Source organism: Artemia franciscana, chromosome 5 (assembly GCF_032884065.1).
Source record: "Artemia franciscana chromosome 5, ASM3288406v1, whole genome shotgun sequence".
NCBI classification, from domain to species: Eukaryota; Metazoa; Arthropoda; class Branchiopoda; order Anostraca; family Artemiidae; genus Artemia; species Artemia franciscana.
Window position 1 is genome coordinate 21,746,409 of NC_088867.1, and position 17,626 is coordinate 21,764,034.

A 17,626-nucleotide genomic window follows, 5' to 3' on the forward strand; every position below is an offset into this window, starting at 1 on the left:
ACCTCCTTTTCTCTGAGAAGACCTATCCTTTCTCAGGATAGTATATCCTGGAAACTTTGTTTGTTGGTTATTAGTCAAATGGGTTTCTTGAAGGCAAGCAATATCAATGGAATTTTTATTCATAAAAGATAAAAGTTCATTTAACTTATTTTCTGAAAGTGATAGATATGAACCCTAGAAATTGTACTGAATTCTTATTCTTCTTCGTCTATTTAGGGGATTTGAGGTTTTACATGGGATTTGAAAAACCACTTTGCTTTTATTTGAAAAAGAAGAACGTAAATATGGCCCTGGATACTTTAATCCCAAAAAGTTTTGCAACCCTGACCTAACGGCAACATAGTTTTGAGCTATACGAAATTCAGAAGACGTGACTGAATTTTTGTTTTTATTACCAGTAGATCTGCTACAAGTAGTGGGTATTTAGAGTAACGATAAATATTTAAATGCTAGTGAAGAATTATATCTCCTCAGAAGGAAGCCCCATAAAACTATAAAACAACTTTTAAAATCCTAAAATAGCCTACTTATATCATTCATAAAAGCATTTCACTTTACCCTACCCATCCCCTTAATGTGTAGTTATATAGAAAATTATATATTTAGTTTAAAATTCTAGTTTATTGACTTCTTTCTAGGCCTATCTTGGAAATGGTGTAGGTTAGGTAAATGAAGCTTTCAGGGATGAATCTACAGACTAAAGTATGTCCTGGGAAGGTATTTATATACCCACCTCTACTCCTCCCTCAAGAGGGCCCTGAAGTTTTCCAAGATAGCAAGAAGTCAATTAACTAGAATTTTGCCAAAAAAATAGAATTCTAGTTAATTGACTTTCTCTCTCAAGAGGGCCCTGAAATTTTCCAAGATAGCAAGAAGTCAATTAACTAGAATTTTAGCAAAAAGTAAAATTCTAGTTAATTGACTTCTTGCTATCTCAGAAATGGTTTAGGTCATCAAAGGTCAGAGCCCTCTAGAGAGAGAAGGAGTGGAGGTAGGTACTGCAAAATACCTTCCCAGGACATACATTAGCCTATCGACCCATCCCTGAAAGTTTCATTTTCCTAACCTAAACCCTTTCCGAAATTTCAAGAAGTTAATTAACTAGAATTTTATCATTATGGTAAAAATGGTAAAATTAACTAGAATTTTACCAAAAAGGTAAAATTCTAGTTAAATGACTTCTTGCTATCTCAGAAAGGGTTTAGGTTAGGAAAATGAAACTTTCAGGGATGAATCTACAGACCAAAGTATGTCCCAGGAATGTATTTTGAAGCAACTAGGTTACCTCTAGCCTACTTCTTCTCCTTCTCTTCTCTTTCTCCTTCAAATGTAAAACCTTGCAAAATAGATCTTCTGCTCAATTGAAGTACAACAAAATTGTTTTTAGGGATGGGTCTACAGGCTAAAGTATGTCATGGGAAGGTATTTTAAAGTATTTAAAGGTCAGTGCCCTCTAGAGGGAGAAGAAGTAGAGGTAGTGACTTCCTAGGACATACTTTAGTCTGTAGATTCTTCCCTGAAAGTTTCATTTTCTTAACCTAAACCCTTTCTGAGATAGCAAGAAGTCAATTAACTAGAATTTTACCATTTTTTTTATAAATGGATTTAATGACAAAGAAAAAACATTAGTGAATTCAGGAAGTATAGAAAATGCATTGAGAATATAAAATTTGGACTATATATTTGAACATTACGAGGGTCTGAAAAAAGTAAAGGGAAGTACTTTAGGATTAATGTAGCATAAGTTAGCATTTTGCTTTTTTAGTTATGATCAGATTTTATAGTATATATTTCTAAAGTGGAGTAATTCTGCATTGGCACCAAAAGCTATTCTTACTTGTAAATTGCATGGTATTATGGAGGTCCAATATAGTCAATCAATTTGATAAAAAGCTTCCAGCAATCAATTGATTCAAGCATGACTGACTGTCTTGGAACCTGTTTGGCACTTGAGTCAAGCATTGATGGTGTTTGTTAGAAAGTTTAAATGAGCCAAGTAGTTGACAAGGGTGATTGACTGTCTATACTAGTTTTGTTCATTTTATGAACAAATTTGTTTCCACAAATTTTTAGTTTTGTTTCCCCAGTGCTTTGTTTTGATAAATTGTCAGTTGATATTTCTTGGGAAGCTTCATTCAATTCTTCTCCAAATGTTTCCCATGTCAATCTAAGTGTTATTTCTGCTAATGATAATTCAAATGTTATATCTAATAATTTGTTCGTGTCATGTCAGAACTCAGCAGATTCAAGTTTTTCAAGTACCATATCTGATGTGACCTCTGAGTCTCAACAGCCAAATTTCCCAAGTCAGAAGCCCCTTTCTGGAAATACTTTCTGTGTTCTTTCAAGCAATGTTGACTGTCTGACAAATAAGCTTTTAGAATCTGGAGTGCTTCTTAGGGAAGAAGCAGCAGATGTTGCAAGTTTTGTTGAATTGTTACCAAAACATAGTTTTTTGGCAGTTACTGAAACATCCCTACAGATCTCAGGATATCAACTATTTAGCAACTTGGAGCACCCAAATTGTTGAAGAGGAGTTTGTGTTTATGTAAGAGATAGTATCCAGGTTAGTGTTGTAAATCCTGCTATGCTTGATATATCTTTGATTGAAAGTGTATGGCTTGATATCTCTATTGCTAATAAAAATTTGCATCTTGGGTGCATTTATTGAAGTCCAAGTGCTCCTTCCCTTGAAGATAGTGAATTGGCCCTCAAAACCATCATTGATGAAATGACATCTTCAATATCCCTTCCTAGCTCATTTGAGTTAATATTCACTGGAGATTTTAATTTTCCTGCAATTGAGTGGGTTGAAGGAACTGGACATTTTTGATCTAATAGTAGAGACTCACTTTTTTTATCTTGCCTATCAAATAATTTTCTTCATCAGACTACTGATAAGCCTACATGCTATAGAGCTGATCAGAATCCCTCACTGTTAGACTTTGTCATATTGCATGATACTGATTCCCTTATTTGTAATGATTATTTATTGCCAATTGCTAGTAGTGACCACCTAGTTATTCTATCTGTGTTGTCCCTAAATAGTCATCCTTAACCTAAATTTTCGTCCTCAGACTTTCACCAATTATGAGGCAATACAGCAAACTTTCATCTGCAAACTGGTCAATGCTTATCACCAGTGACATCATTGAGTTGTGGTTAAATTTAAAAAAAAACTCTCCTTGCTCTTGAAAAGAAACATTCCAGGGTTATTTTTAGGAAACAGCCCAAAACACTTCCCTTCCTCACTAAGGACGTTAAGAAGCTGATTAACCAGAAATTTAGAGCTTGGAAAAGATATATGAAGAAGAGGAACCAGGAGACCCTGTCAATTTATAAGGCAGTATGGAATCGTGTAACAGATTCTGTAAAAAAAAATTGAAATCTGCTTACAAGGAAAAATTAGCTTCTGAGATCAAGTTAAACCCAAAATCTTTCTGGAGACATGTCTCTTCTAAAAACCCAAATCATCATACTATTCCTGACCTTGTTGACCACAGTGTACTTCACTCATCTCCAATAGATAAGGATGACATTCTAAATGCACAATTTGCTTCTGCCTTTACCCAAAACTCAGGTACCTACTCACCAGATCCTCCATTGTATGAAGTGCTTTTCCCTATGCCTGATCTGTCAGTAAGTGAAGTAATGGTTCTCAATAGCCTTGAGAAGCTTGATGTAAATAAGTCAAATGGACCAGACGGTGTTCATCCATTTCTTCTTAAGGAGTGTCAAAAAGCTCTCAGTTATCCCCTGTGCATGCTGCTCCAGTTATCTCTTCAAAATGGGGAACTACCGCATGATTGGAAAACATCTTATATAACCCCAATCCATAAAAAGGGACGAAGAGACTCAGTAGAAAATTACTGTCCTATAAGCATCACCTCTGCAGTTGTTAAGGTGCTTGAAACATTTGTTAATAAAGCTCTAATTGAACATCTTGAGGTCAGTAACATCCTTTCCACATCACAACATGGATTCAGATCTGGTAGATCTGTGGACACTAACCTCATCCAAACATATGAATTAGTGACTACACTTCTTGATGATGGTTTTCCTGTTGACATGATTCTTCTTGATCTGTCCAAAGCATTCGACAAATTTTTCATGAATTCCTCATAATCAAATGGAGGGCTGCAGGTGTCAATGAAGGTGTTGTACAGTGGATTATGGGCTTCCTTTCTGAAAGATCACAGAGTGTCAGAGTTTTTGATTCACAAGGAACTCCTCATTTCTCTTCTCCCACAACTGTATTAAGTGGCGTGCCCCAGGGCACTATTCTTGGACCAACACTTTTCAACTTTTATGTTAACGAACTACCCACCCTTCTTTCAAATCTTGTTACCCTTTATGCTGATGACTCCAAACTAGTTGGAAAAGTGGCTACTCCCTCTGACCAGCAATCAATTCAAACAGATATTGACAGTCTAGGAAGATGGGCTAACATGTGGCTTCTGACTTTCAATGTTGACAAATGCCATGTAATCCATTTTGGCAAACACAACAAGCATCATAAGTATTTCCTTCAAGACAACTTCCTTTCTACTGTTTCCGATGAAAGAGATCTTAGGGTTATTGTAGATCACCAATTAAAGTTTAGCAGCCATGCTAAGTCTGTTTCATTGTCTGCAAATAAAACCCTTGGTATCATAAAAAGAACCATCTCCAGCCAACACCCTAGAGTTCTTGTGAAGTTATATAAGGCGCTTGTACGTCCACGCCTGGAGGTTGGAATGCCATTGGCAGCCCCTTTCTTCAAAAAAGATAAAAAGTTGCTTGAGGATGTCCAGCGTCATGCCACTAAGATGGTTAGCAACATGAATAAATTTCCATACAAAGAAAGACTATGTCATTTGAAGCTGCCAATGCTGACATACCGACGAAAAAGGGGTGACATTATTTTAACCAAAAAAATCCTCTCTAAAAACATCCTTCCTGGTCTCTTTTCACAGCCCTTGCATTCAGGTACTAGAGGACATTCATTGAAGCTCTCTATGCAGCGTTCCACGAGTAGACATAGAAGCCACTTCTTCAGCCAAAGAATCATCAATATGTGGAACCAGCTCTCTGAAGGAACAGTTTCTGCTACTTCAACTGACATGTTCAAGTCCCACCTTGATAGGGAATGGCTCTGCCAGGAGTTCCTTTACAATTGGGAAGCTGCAGAGCCCTCCACAAGAGTCCAATCTAACAGCCACAATCTACACCAAATGAATTCTTTTTTTCATGGAGCATCACAAGGATGGATATTCCTTATATTGCTCCAAGCTGCGATTTAAGGTAATTTAAGGTAATTATTCCATCAGTCACATACTAACAACAATGGAAGACACATCAGAATTAAGCAAAATGCCAAATGCAAGTTTATCTGTTTATTAATAGAGTTATACCAGGGTCACCTTACATTGTGGAAAGTTAAAAGAAGAGGCTATTATAACCAAAATAAGAAAACTACAGCATTTGACATGATATTCTGGGTAGTAAAGATATTGAAACCAGATTATACAGTTTCTAAACTTAAAAAGAAATTCAACATTTTAAGAATACATTTCATCTGCAAGTACAAGATGATCAAGCAGGGAAAGAAGTTTAGAGCATCAGCAGATGAAACCTGACAACCTTCCCTGTGTTACTATAATGACCTTGCATTATTTTTGCTTTTAACTTGAATGAAACAAAGTATGCCTGCCTAGAAATGAGGCCAAATCAGTATTAGACTGCATTTTGCATACGGTAGACACTTCACTACCTGACTCTGAACTGTAAATAAAAACCTGGCCATAAGTTAAAAATAAATTTGAAATTAGCTTTGGTCAAGATTGAAGGGTTGATTGAAGCACATGTCAATCAATTGACAAAAGCTTTTGATCAAAATGATTGACCATCTTGGGCCTCATTTAGGCTATAAAAAAAATGGGTAAGTTTTATATTAATGGACTATTTCATAGCAGGTATCTATGAAATAAACTTGACTCAGCAGTCAGAATTGTATACTGAATCCAAATTTAACATGCATTTATATTAGAAATGAACTTTATCCCACCCCTATATGTACCAATTCAGGATATATATTTGTACATTAGGGGGGGGGGGGGTGGTAAAGTTCAAACTTACCTCTACTGTCATAATTGACTTCCTGAATCCAAATTTGTGATTAATTTTCACCAGAAATGAATTTTACCCCCACCTCCTTAATGTGCAAATATATGCTCTGAATTGGTAGCTATATATTAGGTGGGGTCAAAGCTCATTTCTTACACAAATAAATGTTAAATTTGGATTCAGGATGCAATTTTGACTATAGAGGTAAGTTTATTTTCTTTGCTACCTGAATAGTCCATTAATATAAACCTTACCTAAAAAAAGACATAGACTAACAAAGATTATACTACAAGTAGACTAATAAACGCTAAGAAAGTAGATAAGCTATCTAGCCTTGTGGTTCAACCTGCCATAATGCCTGTAAGATCCTGGAATTTTTTAAAAATCATTCTTAAATACATACCTATATTATTCCTAAAAAACCATCACTACTTCATCCCTGTCCCCCCCCCTTTGCATTGTCATATAATAGCAGTAGTATTTCAGGAATTCCATGTAAAATTTTATTTTTGACATAGGTCAAATTCTATTCGTACTAGCCTAAAATTAGGACAATTGAAAAGAAAATATGTTAAGAAAACAATTATTACATTCTAATATGCAGAAAAATTCTAGTTAACACATCTTGAAGGTGCTTCCATAATAATTTATGCCTAGCTATCCTTTATGTGCAAATATATGGCCCAAATTTTTATGAGAGACAATAAAATCGATTGTAGTATTATATGTATTACTTAGTGCCCCTGAAGTATTCGTTTGTTTTGTGTTAAGTCTATGGAATCTATTTATTGTTTATGCTAAGAATTAACACTCAGATGCACAAGTCTTGTTTATTATCATTTTTGTTCATTGCAAAAGTTATTTTTATTAATTATCATCAGAATTTTCGTTATGTGAAAATTTTTGTATTATGAAGGGCTGATGGGGCCATAACAGCTATGACTTTGTTGCTCTTTTTTTACTGTCATTTTTTTTTACTGTCATTGTTATTTTGCAATGGCTATCTGACAGTTTCATTTATGGTTTTGTTGCTGCTTTTTATTGTATCTTCAATGAAACAAGCCTATGGCTTATTCTGTTTTAGTTTCAAATAAGCTATATATTTCCAATATGTTTTTTTCATTTCTTTAACATTTTGTTAACATTGTTTCAATTTATAAGTACACAGGTTGAAACAAAAGTGGCCTGTGTTAAAATGCATGAGAAATGTATATTTTGGGCCATATAATTGCATATTAGGGGTTGGTGGCAGAGTATGATAGAAACACCTTAAAAATGTGTCCTCTACAAACTTTCTGTAAAAATAATTAGAATAATCATGGTGACCTATTATTGTGATTCTTAAGATGCATTCCATGATTTTCAGTACACCAATAAAATATTTTACCCATTGAGAAAAATCACCACAATTTTTCCATACATCACTGTTTTGGGTAAATTTTCTGATTAACTTGCAAACAACATAACTAAGGAAGATACATAGGCTACCTTTGAAATCAATATTTTATCCTGAATCAAAAATATAGCATTAATTTGTGTTTTAATTGAATTTTACTGAAACCCTCCACACCTAGTATTTAAATATATGCCCTGAATTGTATATATACACCCATTATTGCGACAAATTGCTAAATTAATTTGAAGGAAAGAATGACTTACACAGATACAGTGCTTATACACAGCTCATACAATATATTTGCACATTAAGAGTTGGTCAGATATGGTAAGGTTGATTTCTGATGCTAATATAACTTTACTTTTTTTCACTTTTAATTTTTACACTGACTGTGCCAGCATAAAAAGTAAACATATAATTAATAGATTTCACAGAACACATCTTCAGAATAATAATAAAGGTTGTCTCCTTATTCTAAATTTCATAAGTCTGGAAGGGATTCTTTTATTGAAAAACATGGATGAAAATAAAAAAAAGAAATATTCTTTGATTGAGTCAAATCGGGTTGATTTGCAGAGGGGTTGAGTTAAATGACTGTTGAATTGCATGAGGGTTGACCTGAATATGGGCTCAGTTGCAGGGGAGATTGAGTTGAATAAGGGTTCTGTTAAATGAGGTTTAGTTAAAAACGGTTCAGTTACAGGGGAACCAAACATAATTGGTATGAATCCAGTTCTGTTCAACTTAACCTTGTTTAACTCAAATTCTTTTGACTCAACTTTCATTCAAATTGGTATATGAATAAGTTTGAACTAGCACTGATTAGAATCACAGAATTTGCTTCTTGCTTTGCTTGCAGTTTCTAACTTATATTGCAATGCCCTTAACTAAATGTGACATATTATGTTTTCATATTTTTACAGGGCTTAAGCAGTAAGTGAAATGTAGCTTTTCAATTTTTTTATATAGGTTTTGGTGGTAAATTTTTTAAATTTTCACAATTTTCAAAAATTTTTAAAATTTTCCACTGATTTCATTATAAAGATTGAGCATTATGCCGCCATGAAGTTGTTTGTCGACTGACGTCATGTTTGTCGACTGACGGAATTAAAGACTGGGACACAAATGACGACCGGGACACAGGGAATGCAAATGACGACCGGGACACTCAAAGAGAAATTGCAGACTGGGACACCAGGACACAAATAACGACCGGGACACAGGGAATATAAATGACGTCCGGGACACAACTACAACGGGGACGCCGGGGGGCGCAGGGGGTGATATATAAATGACGACCAGGACACAGGGAATGTTTGATTAGCAATCACCATCGACAAAGCTCAAGGGCAATCATTAGAATAATGAGGTATAGATCTGAATATGGATTGTTTTTCCCATGGACAATTATATGTTGCATGTTCAAGAGTCGGTAAACCTGACAATCTATTTATATGCACAGACAATGGGACAGCAAAGAATGTTGTATATTCGCAAGTTTTACGCAGTTAAAAATATATATATATATATATATATATATATATATATATATATATCTATCTATATTCACAGGTGGGACGCATGGACACAACTAGAATGGCGCGTAACTAATATGGCGCGTAACTAATATGGCGCGTAACGAATTACGGGGGGGCTTAGGGGGCGTGAAGCGCCCCCACCAACTAGGTGTTGGGGTGGCGCGAAGCGCCACTCTAACAGCTAGTTTCAAATATAATAATTGCCACTGCACAATTGTGTCCCAGCTCATTATTGTATTCCGCCCAGCATTTTACGATAGTTTTGCCATGATGAAATTTCAAAAGTGCTTAAATATGAGCATTAGCTACCTCATAAACAGCCATAAATGGTGCTCCATTGTACAGTTATTGGTGGAGAAACCAAATGAAAACAAAAGAGACAATTTGTTTTTAAAAATTTCTGAAAATTTTTCACAATTATCTTTATTGTTAAGATGAACCAAGATAGTATCTTTCATTCATGAATCAGCAGCAACATCAAAATTTTCTTATGTGACATTTTTTAAAAGTGTTTCTAAGCTTTTGGTTACTATGTACTGGGATTTTCTCTGTACCAGGTTGCAGCTATTGATATAATCATGAAAATTAAGTGTTTTCAGGCCCTAATTTGAACATTTTCACTGTCTGGTAATTAACTAATATTATAGATGAAAGATCAGACTGAGAGGGGTCCTCCTTGCCTCTTCTTCCTTGTGTGCTTTAATGCACATGTGAAGTTCTACAAGAAAATTAACTCCCTGCAAGAATTTATTTTTGGTTGTACAAAGTTCTTACAAATACCACTATTAGCTTATTTTAGCTTAGTGTTATACAATACCACTAGCTTATTTTTTCTATAATATATCATTAGAAGATGTTAAAAATGCATAAGAAAAATGTAATGTGTTTAGACAGCACAAGCTGTAGTTCCTCGGGTATAAGAAGGAACTGAGTTTCTTGATTGGTGTTAAAAATGTTGGTGGTCAATTATATGCAAAAATTACGTCAAATAATGACCTAATTCTGCTGATGTTCTTCCAGAAAACTGAATAAGATTTAATTAAAGTATTTTCCTATATATATTATAAAGTTTTTTCTCTTATCTTGTTTAGAAAGTTTTAATTTATATAATATATTTTTCTTTTTCCTTTCTATTTTAAACACTATATAATAGCTAACAATAATAAATAAAACCAATCCATACAAAGGAGTCTACCTTCCAACCATAGCTTCATGGAATGAATAGCTGAAAAACAAATATTTTTCAAATCTTTATTTTTGAATGATTTTTTTTTTCAAAAAACGAGAATCTGAAGACCAATTCTTGTGCATTATTTCCAGAAAACTAATTGCATGGGTTTATTAAACATTCTTTTTGTTTTTGCTTTTTTAACTTCTGATCATAGTAATTCATTGTTACCCTCTGTACATAACAAAGGTGCACTAAGATGAATATAAAAAAAGACAAGGAAAAACAACAAGGGCATTGACAAAACAAAAGTTACACACATATATTCACAACTTATCTTTTAAACACTCAGTCAACAAGGGTCAAATTGTACAAGATTTTACATCTTTCAACACTATGTGCTTGTTCAAAGATAAAATCATGGAAAAAGAAAAGGAAAAATGAAAAGAACAAAGGCAAATCAGTGGAAAATCGACACTTCTATTGCATTGGTCAGCAAATCTATATGACAGTTCTCCATTTTTTTTTGACAAATCCCAAAAACACCACACAGTCAGGACATGTAACTATTATGGGTCCAAATAGGGATACTGAGAAAATACATGCAGAAACTGAATAATAACAATCAGATTTGTTTTTTTTTTTTATCAGAGGCAGAGAAAAGTTTCCAAAAAAGTACAAATAACAACACTCATGACTTTAGCTTGTTATAGCACATGAGTTATTACTCTTCCTTTTCTTGCAATATTGTTTGTATGTGTGGATTGTGTGAAAAGCTGAGTTTCACATAAAAAGAAAGTTTTGCCCCTATCTCCAAGTTTCAGTTTTGTGCATCTGAATTTATCAACAAGTAAAAATTTAGAAGTTTACCAATGATAATTTGCTAATGATCAAAAGTCTGAAAGTTTATTTCTCCAAAGCGATATTTGTCAATAAGTGAAATTCTGATGCTGCTCAATAGTAACCAAAACTCTAAAGAGTGATCCAGCTCAATAGTAACCAAACCTCTAAGAAACAGAGTCTTGATGATAACAGACACATCAAAAGAATTGAATTTCGATGTTTATTCAAAATATGTAAAATTCGTCAAAATAAGTGGTAACCATTAGTACCCAAATTTACAAGACTGAAATTTTTTTTCAGTTTTTAAAAAAGAGAGGACCCCCCCCCTAAAGAATAAAAATAAATCAAACGATCTTAATGATAACCGCATCATCAGATTCAGCGAACCATAGAACCTTATTGTAGAGGTTTCAAAGTCCTATTTGCAAAAATGAGGAATTTCGAATTTTTTTTTCTACAAGAAAGATCAGGTAACGTGTATATTCGTTTTTTTTTTCGCTTGTTTTCCCCGGGGGGGGGGGGTGATCATATCGAGCCAGCGATTGTATAACATTGGGAGAGGACTCATTTGATCAGAAACCAAAATTTTAGTGCCATTTTTAAGTGACCAAAAATATTGGAGGGTAGCTAGCCCCCTTCCTACACTCATTTCCCCCCAAAGTCTCCCAATCAAAATATTGAGATAGCCTTTTTTCAAGCACAGTCGAAAAATCTAAGAACTGTTGTCTTTAATGGTGATGCAACCCCCAGTAATTCCCAAAAGAACAACCGTCTGGGGCTACACGGAAAGCAGGTCGTCCTTGTCTGGGTTGGGAGGATGTCATAAATAAAGATTTAAAGGAAATGGGAACTTCCTGGGAGGGTGTAAAGAGGGAGGCTTTAAATAGATTAGGTTGGAGGAGGAGCGTGCGTGGCTGTGTTGGCCTCAGGCGGCTTGGTGCTATAGTGAGTTATTAGTAGTAGTAGTAGTAGTATTGGTTGTTGGGAGGTATACAGACTTTTTCAGTGGATTTTTTTCTCGTGGAGGGTGGGGTAGGGGGTTAAATGGGAGAATTCTTCCATAGAGGAATTTTTCATGGGGGAAAGGAATTTTTCACGGAGAGGGGGTAGGATTTTTCAGAATTATTAAAAAAATGATCAGAAATTATATTAAAAAAAACAATATTTTTCATTTGAAAGTAAGGAGCAGCATTAAAACTTAAAAAGAACAGAAATTGTTCCATATATGAGGGAGGTCTCCTCTCATCAACACCTTGCTGTATATGCTAAAGTTTTTTTTAGTACTTTAGAAGAGCTTTTTATTCTAATTAAATGGCCTTTGTGATTCAGGAGTCATTCTTAAATAATTGGGACACAATCCGAACTTAAGCGTTCGGATGGGGAGAGGGTGGCCTCCCTCATATATGTAATAATTTCCGTTCGTTTTAAGTTTTAATGTTGCTCCTTACTTTCAGTGGAATAAACTTGTTTTTTTTTATATTTAATTTGTCCGAGACCAGTATTTGCCAATGAGCAAAAGTTGAATAATTTAACTTAATTGACATTGCAGATAACCCCTCCCCCAAGTATTTAAATCTGTAATATTTGATATTCCTCAAGCACACTTGGTGTATTTTTCTTTCATGTGAATGTTTTATCTTTGCTTTTTTTTTCAGCTGTTGAAATGGAAGTGTTAAATTGCTTATCAGATGATGGAGTTCCCATTGAGAAAAGGCTCAGGCTTGCCAAAAACTGTCTAGCTGTAACAACAGGACTGTTAACCATTGGAAATCAACCAATATTTGACTGGCTTGTTGATGAGGTCTGTGTGCTGAATTTTATTGTACTTTATTAATAAGTGTATTTTGAACTTCTTTTTTGTTTCTAAACCAATAGCATAAATACAACTCTTTCAAAAAATTCCTCAAGAAGGACTTCAACTTTCGTTTAACAATCATGAATAATTGAAACAAATGATACTGATACTGTCGTGAGGAATTAGAGGGTGTCTAAAAGCATTGATAATGAATATGAACAAAAATTTTTTTTAACTTTAAAACTTTATATATATATATATATATATATATATATATAATATATATATATATATATATATATATATATATATATATATATATATATATATATATATATATATATATATATATATATATATATATATATATATATATATATATATATATATATATATATATATATATATATATATATATATATGATAATAAAAAAATTCTTCCTGATACTTTTCTACCCATCTGAACCAACTGTTAACATGAGAAACGAGAGGATAAGTTATTTTAAATTGTTAATGGATAGGGTGAAGTTTCATTGATAAGCTTTCCTGCGTCTTATTTTTCTTCTAAAGGTAATACAAGCTTACAGATGCTTCCCTGCTATGGTACCATTCTGAAGGCAACGTTTATCCTTTTCTAATTCTCTCTTTCGTTGATGATTTTACCGAACTATTGGCCTTCAAAAGTACTGAACAAAGAAGCTAAACAAAGTATGGAACTATGAAGCTTAAATAAAGATACTAATTAAAACAATACAGAACAAAAACAATTTAATATTTAAACAAAATTTAAATTGTTGAAAATTCAGGAAGGTAGAAAACAAAACCAATCCAACCTGCCTACTCACTTCTACCATTATCATTCGACCAACATTCTTAAATATTTAGTGCAGTTTTATGACTAAAACATAAACGTTACGTTTTGCATTTAAAAATACTCTTTTGGGCCCGTAAACATGACTTTAAAATAGTAAATAGCAGGATAATCCTTCATCAAAATTTATCAATATAAGAAAAAAGAAATAGCTTTTTTTTTTACTTACTATTGCAAGAAAATTTATAATTATAGCTCCTGATATATAATAACGAGCAATATCAAAGATTTCAGGTGGCTTTAGAGATGTTTCTTTCCAAGAATTTATTTTCCAATGCAAAATCAAAACTAAAACTATTGATGGTAAATGCTCAACAGGGTGTCTAAATCATCGCAAATGAGTATCAGTGAAACTATGTTTTACACTTAATTACTTTTAATTGATTCCAGTGCTTTACGTGAAGGCCAGTCTAAAATATTGTACATTCTCTTAGAAAGAATAGTTGAGTATGTCAGAAGCTGGTCTGACCAGATTCACTTTTTAGACATTTTGAAGTTTTTGCATCAAAGTATTTGGTTGACACTTACTTTTGGATGTTACCCAAAAATGACAATTTTTTTTTACTTAGCTCTATATTTTTTTTTTTTTTAGATTTTCAAAGCTAAAATAACCAATCCTGTTCTAAAATGTACTTATGTAAATGTTCCAAACTAAAAAAAAACAAAAAAAAACAAAACAAAAAACAAGAAAAATAAATAAAAAATAGACACCATCAATTTCTAGACATTTTTTTCCTACTAGTTAATCCAAATCTTTAATTTATAGTGTTTCTAAAATAAGAAATTTTGACAGAAAGTAAATAGCAGTTTTCAAATAAGCAACAGCTAGCTCATAAAAGACAAACTCGAAATGTAAAAAATCACTGAAACTCAAGAAAGGAAAGTCAAAATTAAACGAAGAAATGAAAACCCCAACGAACCTAGACAGGTATTTTTAACCTTGCTTTAAGTAGAATCACGCAAGGATATTATTAAAGGTACAAAGAGTGCCTGTGACCCACCCAACATACTTCGTTCCTCCAGCCCCTCCTGAATCCAGATCTTTAGTCGAAAGGTTGGCAAGATGTGCCTTTTTTACTTTGAGTTATACAAGAATTTCTATTATATATGATTGGTAAACAAAAGCTGGCTTGTGATCCCTACAATGTCATATCTCTACCGTTACCAGCTTTTTAGGTGAAAGATAGTCATATGATATGATCCTGTTTGACGGAGAATTATGTCAGTATTTTTAGTCTGTATGAGTTGGGGCAAAACGTGGGCTCTGACCTTCCCAAAACCCATATCAACCAGTTAAGCCCAGCGGAGAAGTAAGCAGATTTTATTTCACGAGTTGGCTTGAAACTTATGAGGAAGTACATTGCGGACACTGAACACAAGAAGGTTTTCTGAGTCACAGGCCCCTTCCCTAATCATCGTATGAAAACGTTCATATCCTATTCAAAATACTATATCCTATTCAAAAATCTTAGATGACAATGAGAACATGAAGATCACGATAATCAGAGACCTACACACCTTCTCTGATCTTTGCGCGAAAGTGCTCTGATCAGCTTGAAACTAATGAAGAATTTGCCTTGGGTAAAGGGACAAAAAAAATGTATATATAAAAAAACAACAGAGGAATATGCAACTTCCAAGCCCCACATAAAGTTAACAAGAAAGTGTCTGAATTTTGAAATTTAGTTGAAAAGTGCCTACAACCATGGAGAATTGGATGAAGAAATTTTAGTCCATTATCCTTCACGATCAAACCATTCTAGATATACTGCGTTCATCTTTGGAGGCAAGGTGTGACCTATTTTGTTAACAGATCTATCTTTTATGCGTTTTCATGTTATTTTAGGAATGATTCTCTTCACGCAATTATGGTACATAAATAAGTATGCAAAGCAATGACATAGTTTCCTTGTTATTAGTAGTGTTTGTGGCATCTTTCTTAATAAACAAAAAACGAATTGTTCACATGATCATTTGTATCAGAAACAAATAATAAGTATTGTGTCTGAAGAAAAATAAAACGTTGAGTTTGTTTGCACATGCTGCAACCTTAGAAATGACACCGTAGATTGGGTTAAGTTTTATTATTTTGGGCAAAGGAACTCAGCATGAGCTTTTGCACAAGGTGCGTTTAAAAAGTAACAATATTGATTGGGCTTTGTAGAATAAAGAATTAATCTGAGTTTTAAGTAGAAACAGTGTATTTTGAGACTGTTTTCAAGAAATTTGTTGTCTTTTTTGAGGAAAAATTCTAACTTACTACTACTACTACTAACAACTCGCAGCACGAATCCGCCTGATGCCAACACAGCTACGCACGCTCCTCCTCCATCCCAATCTATTCAAAGCCTCCCTGTTTACTCCCTCCCAAGAAGTTACCATTTCCTTTAAATCTTTCTTTATGAGACCTTCCCACCCCAGACGAGGACGACTTGCTTTCCGTTTAGCCCAAGACGGTTGGCCGAAAAGAACAATCTTTGGCAATCTGTCATCCTTCATCCACAGAACTTGCCCTAACCATCTCAACCTTTTTTCATTATAGTCCTAGAAAGTGGGAGGTTGAACCACACTTTTTGTACAACCTACAGTTTGAAGTACCATCAGTCAGCTGGGTACCCAGAACAATCCGTAGACAATTTCTCTGGAAAACATTTAGTAAATTTTTATCCGCTTTTCGGAGCGCCCATGCTTCAGAGCCATATTTGACAACTGTCATCAAGGCACCTTCCAATATTCTAATCTTGGTCGGCAGACTTATCTTCCTATTCTTCCAAACTTTTTTTAATTGTGAAAAAACACCCTGAGCCTTGGCTATTCTACTTTTACCAGCTTCACTGCTCCTACCGTCTTTACTAATAATACCGTCTTTACTAACTAATGATCAATATTTTCGCTACCCAACGTCACCTTTCCATCTTCACTTATTCCTAACCTTAATGACTTAGCCTTTTTAACATTAATTTTCAAACCTATTCTAGTACCCTGAACTAGCAAAATCTCTAAAAGTTCGTTCATTCAATCAAAAATTCTAACTTAGGATATTGTATTTTAAATATTCCAGAGTTTGACCGGTAAAGCGTCTGATCGATGGCAAAGCAATAAAACAAAATGTTTTTCCTTTAATCTTTTGTTGGTGAAACTAATCAATGATCAAAGATTGTTGTATCAGTTTGCGTTGCATAAACAACGTAATTCTTGTTTCTTTACGTTTTGGGCTTCCTTAATTCATTCATACTAATTTTTCTCTGATGATGTGTTACTTCTTACATAAGGTAAATTCAACCACTTTCAAGTTCGAATGCTGTTGTTAGATTGGAAAACTTTGTTTTTTATTTATTTTATTTTAATTTAATGTGTTTAAAGGTGTCAATCATATGGTTGGAAAGAATGTCCAGGATTTATTGATGTTTTTATAGTGAACCTAATCTAGTGCTTTCTTGTGGAATAATTAAGAAGATTTATTGATGTTTTTATAGTGAACCTAATTTAATGCTTTCTTGTGGAATAATTAAGAAACTATACAAAGGATTTCCAAACACATCTTTATTAAAGACTTTTAAATTTAAAACTTTCTCTTTTAATAATCAAAAAATTAAAAAGATCAATAGAAGCTATTCATATTTGTTATCTTTTTGCAGCTGCACGTCGTGCAGATTTTTTTTTATATAACTAATTAGGTTTGTTTTGTGAGGTGGTATGCCGTGTGTCTTAGTTATCTAAATGTGCGTTTGTTTGAAAAATATACTCAAATTATATTCCTTTCAAATTAATTTTAATTTTAAAATACGATAATGTTGTTGTCCCATTCGATTTTTCCTAAATGCTAAGCGTTTATTTAGCGAGAAATTGTGAAGTTTTATTTTTAGTAATTCTTTTTAATTAAGTCATATGGACTTTAAGTCCATAGCAA

At 33.6% G+C, this 17,626-nt stretch overlaps 1 protein-coding gene across 1 annotated transcript in view; it reads left to right on the forward strand.

Moving 5' to 3' along the window:
* Positions 1–393: 393 nt before the first annotated feature.
* Positions 394–17,626, forward strand: part of LOC136027112 (uncharacterized) — a 75,054-nt gene continuing 57,821 nt past the window's right edge. Inside the window, exons 1-2 of the mRNA XM_065704057.1 lie at positions 394–412; positions 12,706–12,851. Coding sequence (XP_065560129.1) covers positions 12,714–12,851 — 138 coding nt within the window. The 5' untranslated portion in view covers positions 394–412; positions 12,706–12,713. The remainder of the gene's footprint in view (positions 413–12,705; positions 12,852–17,626) is intronic.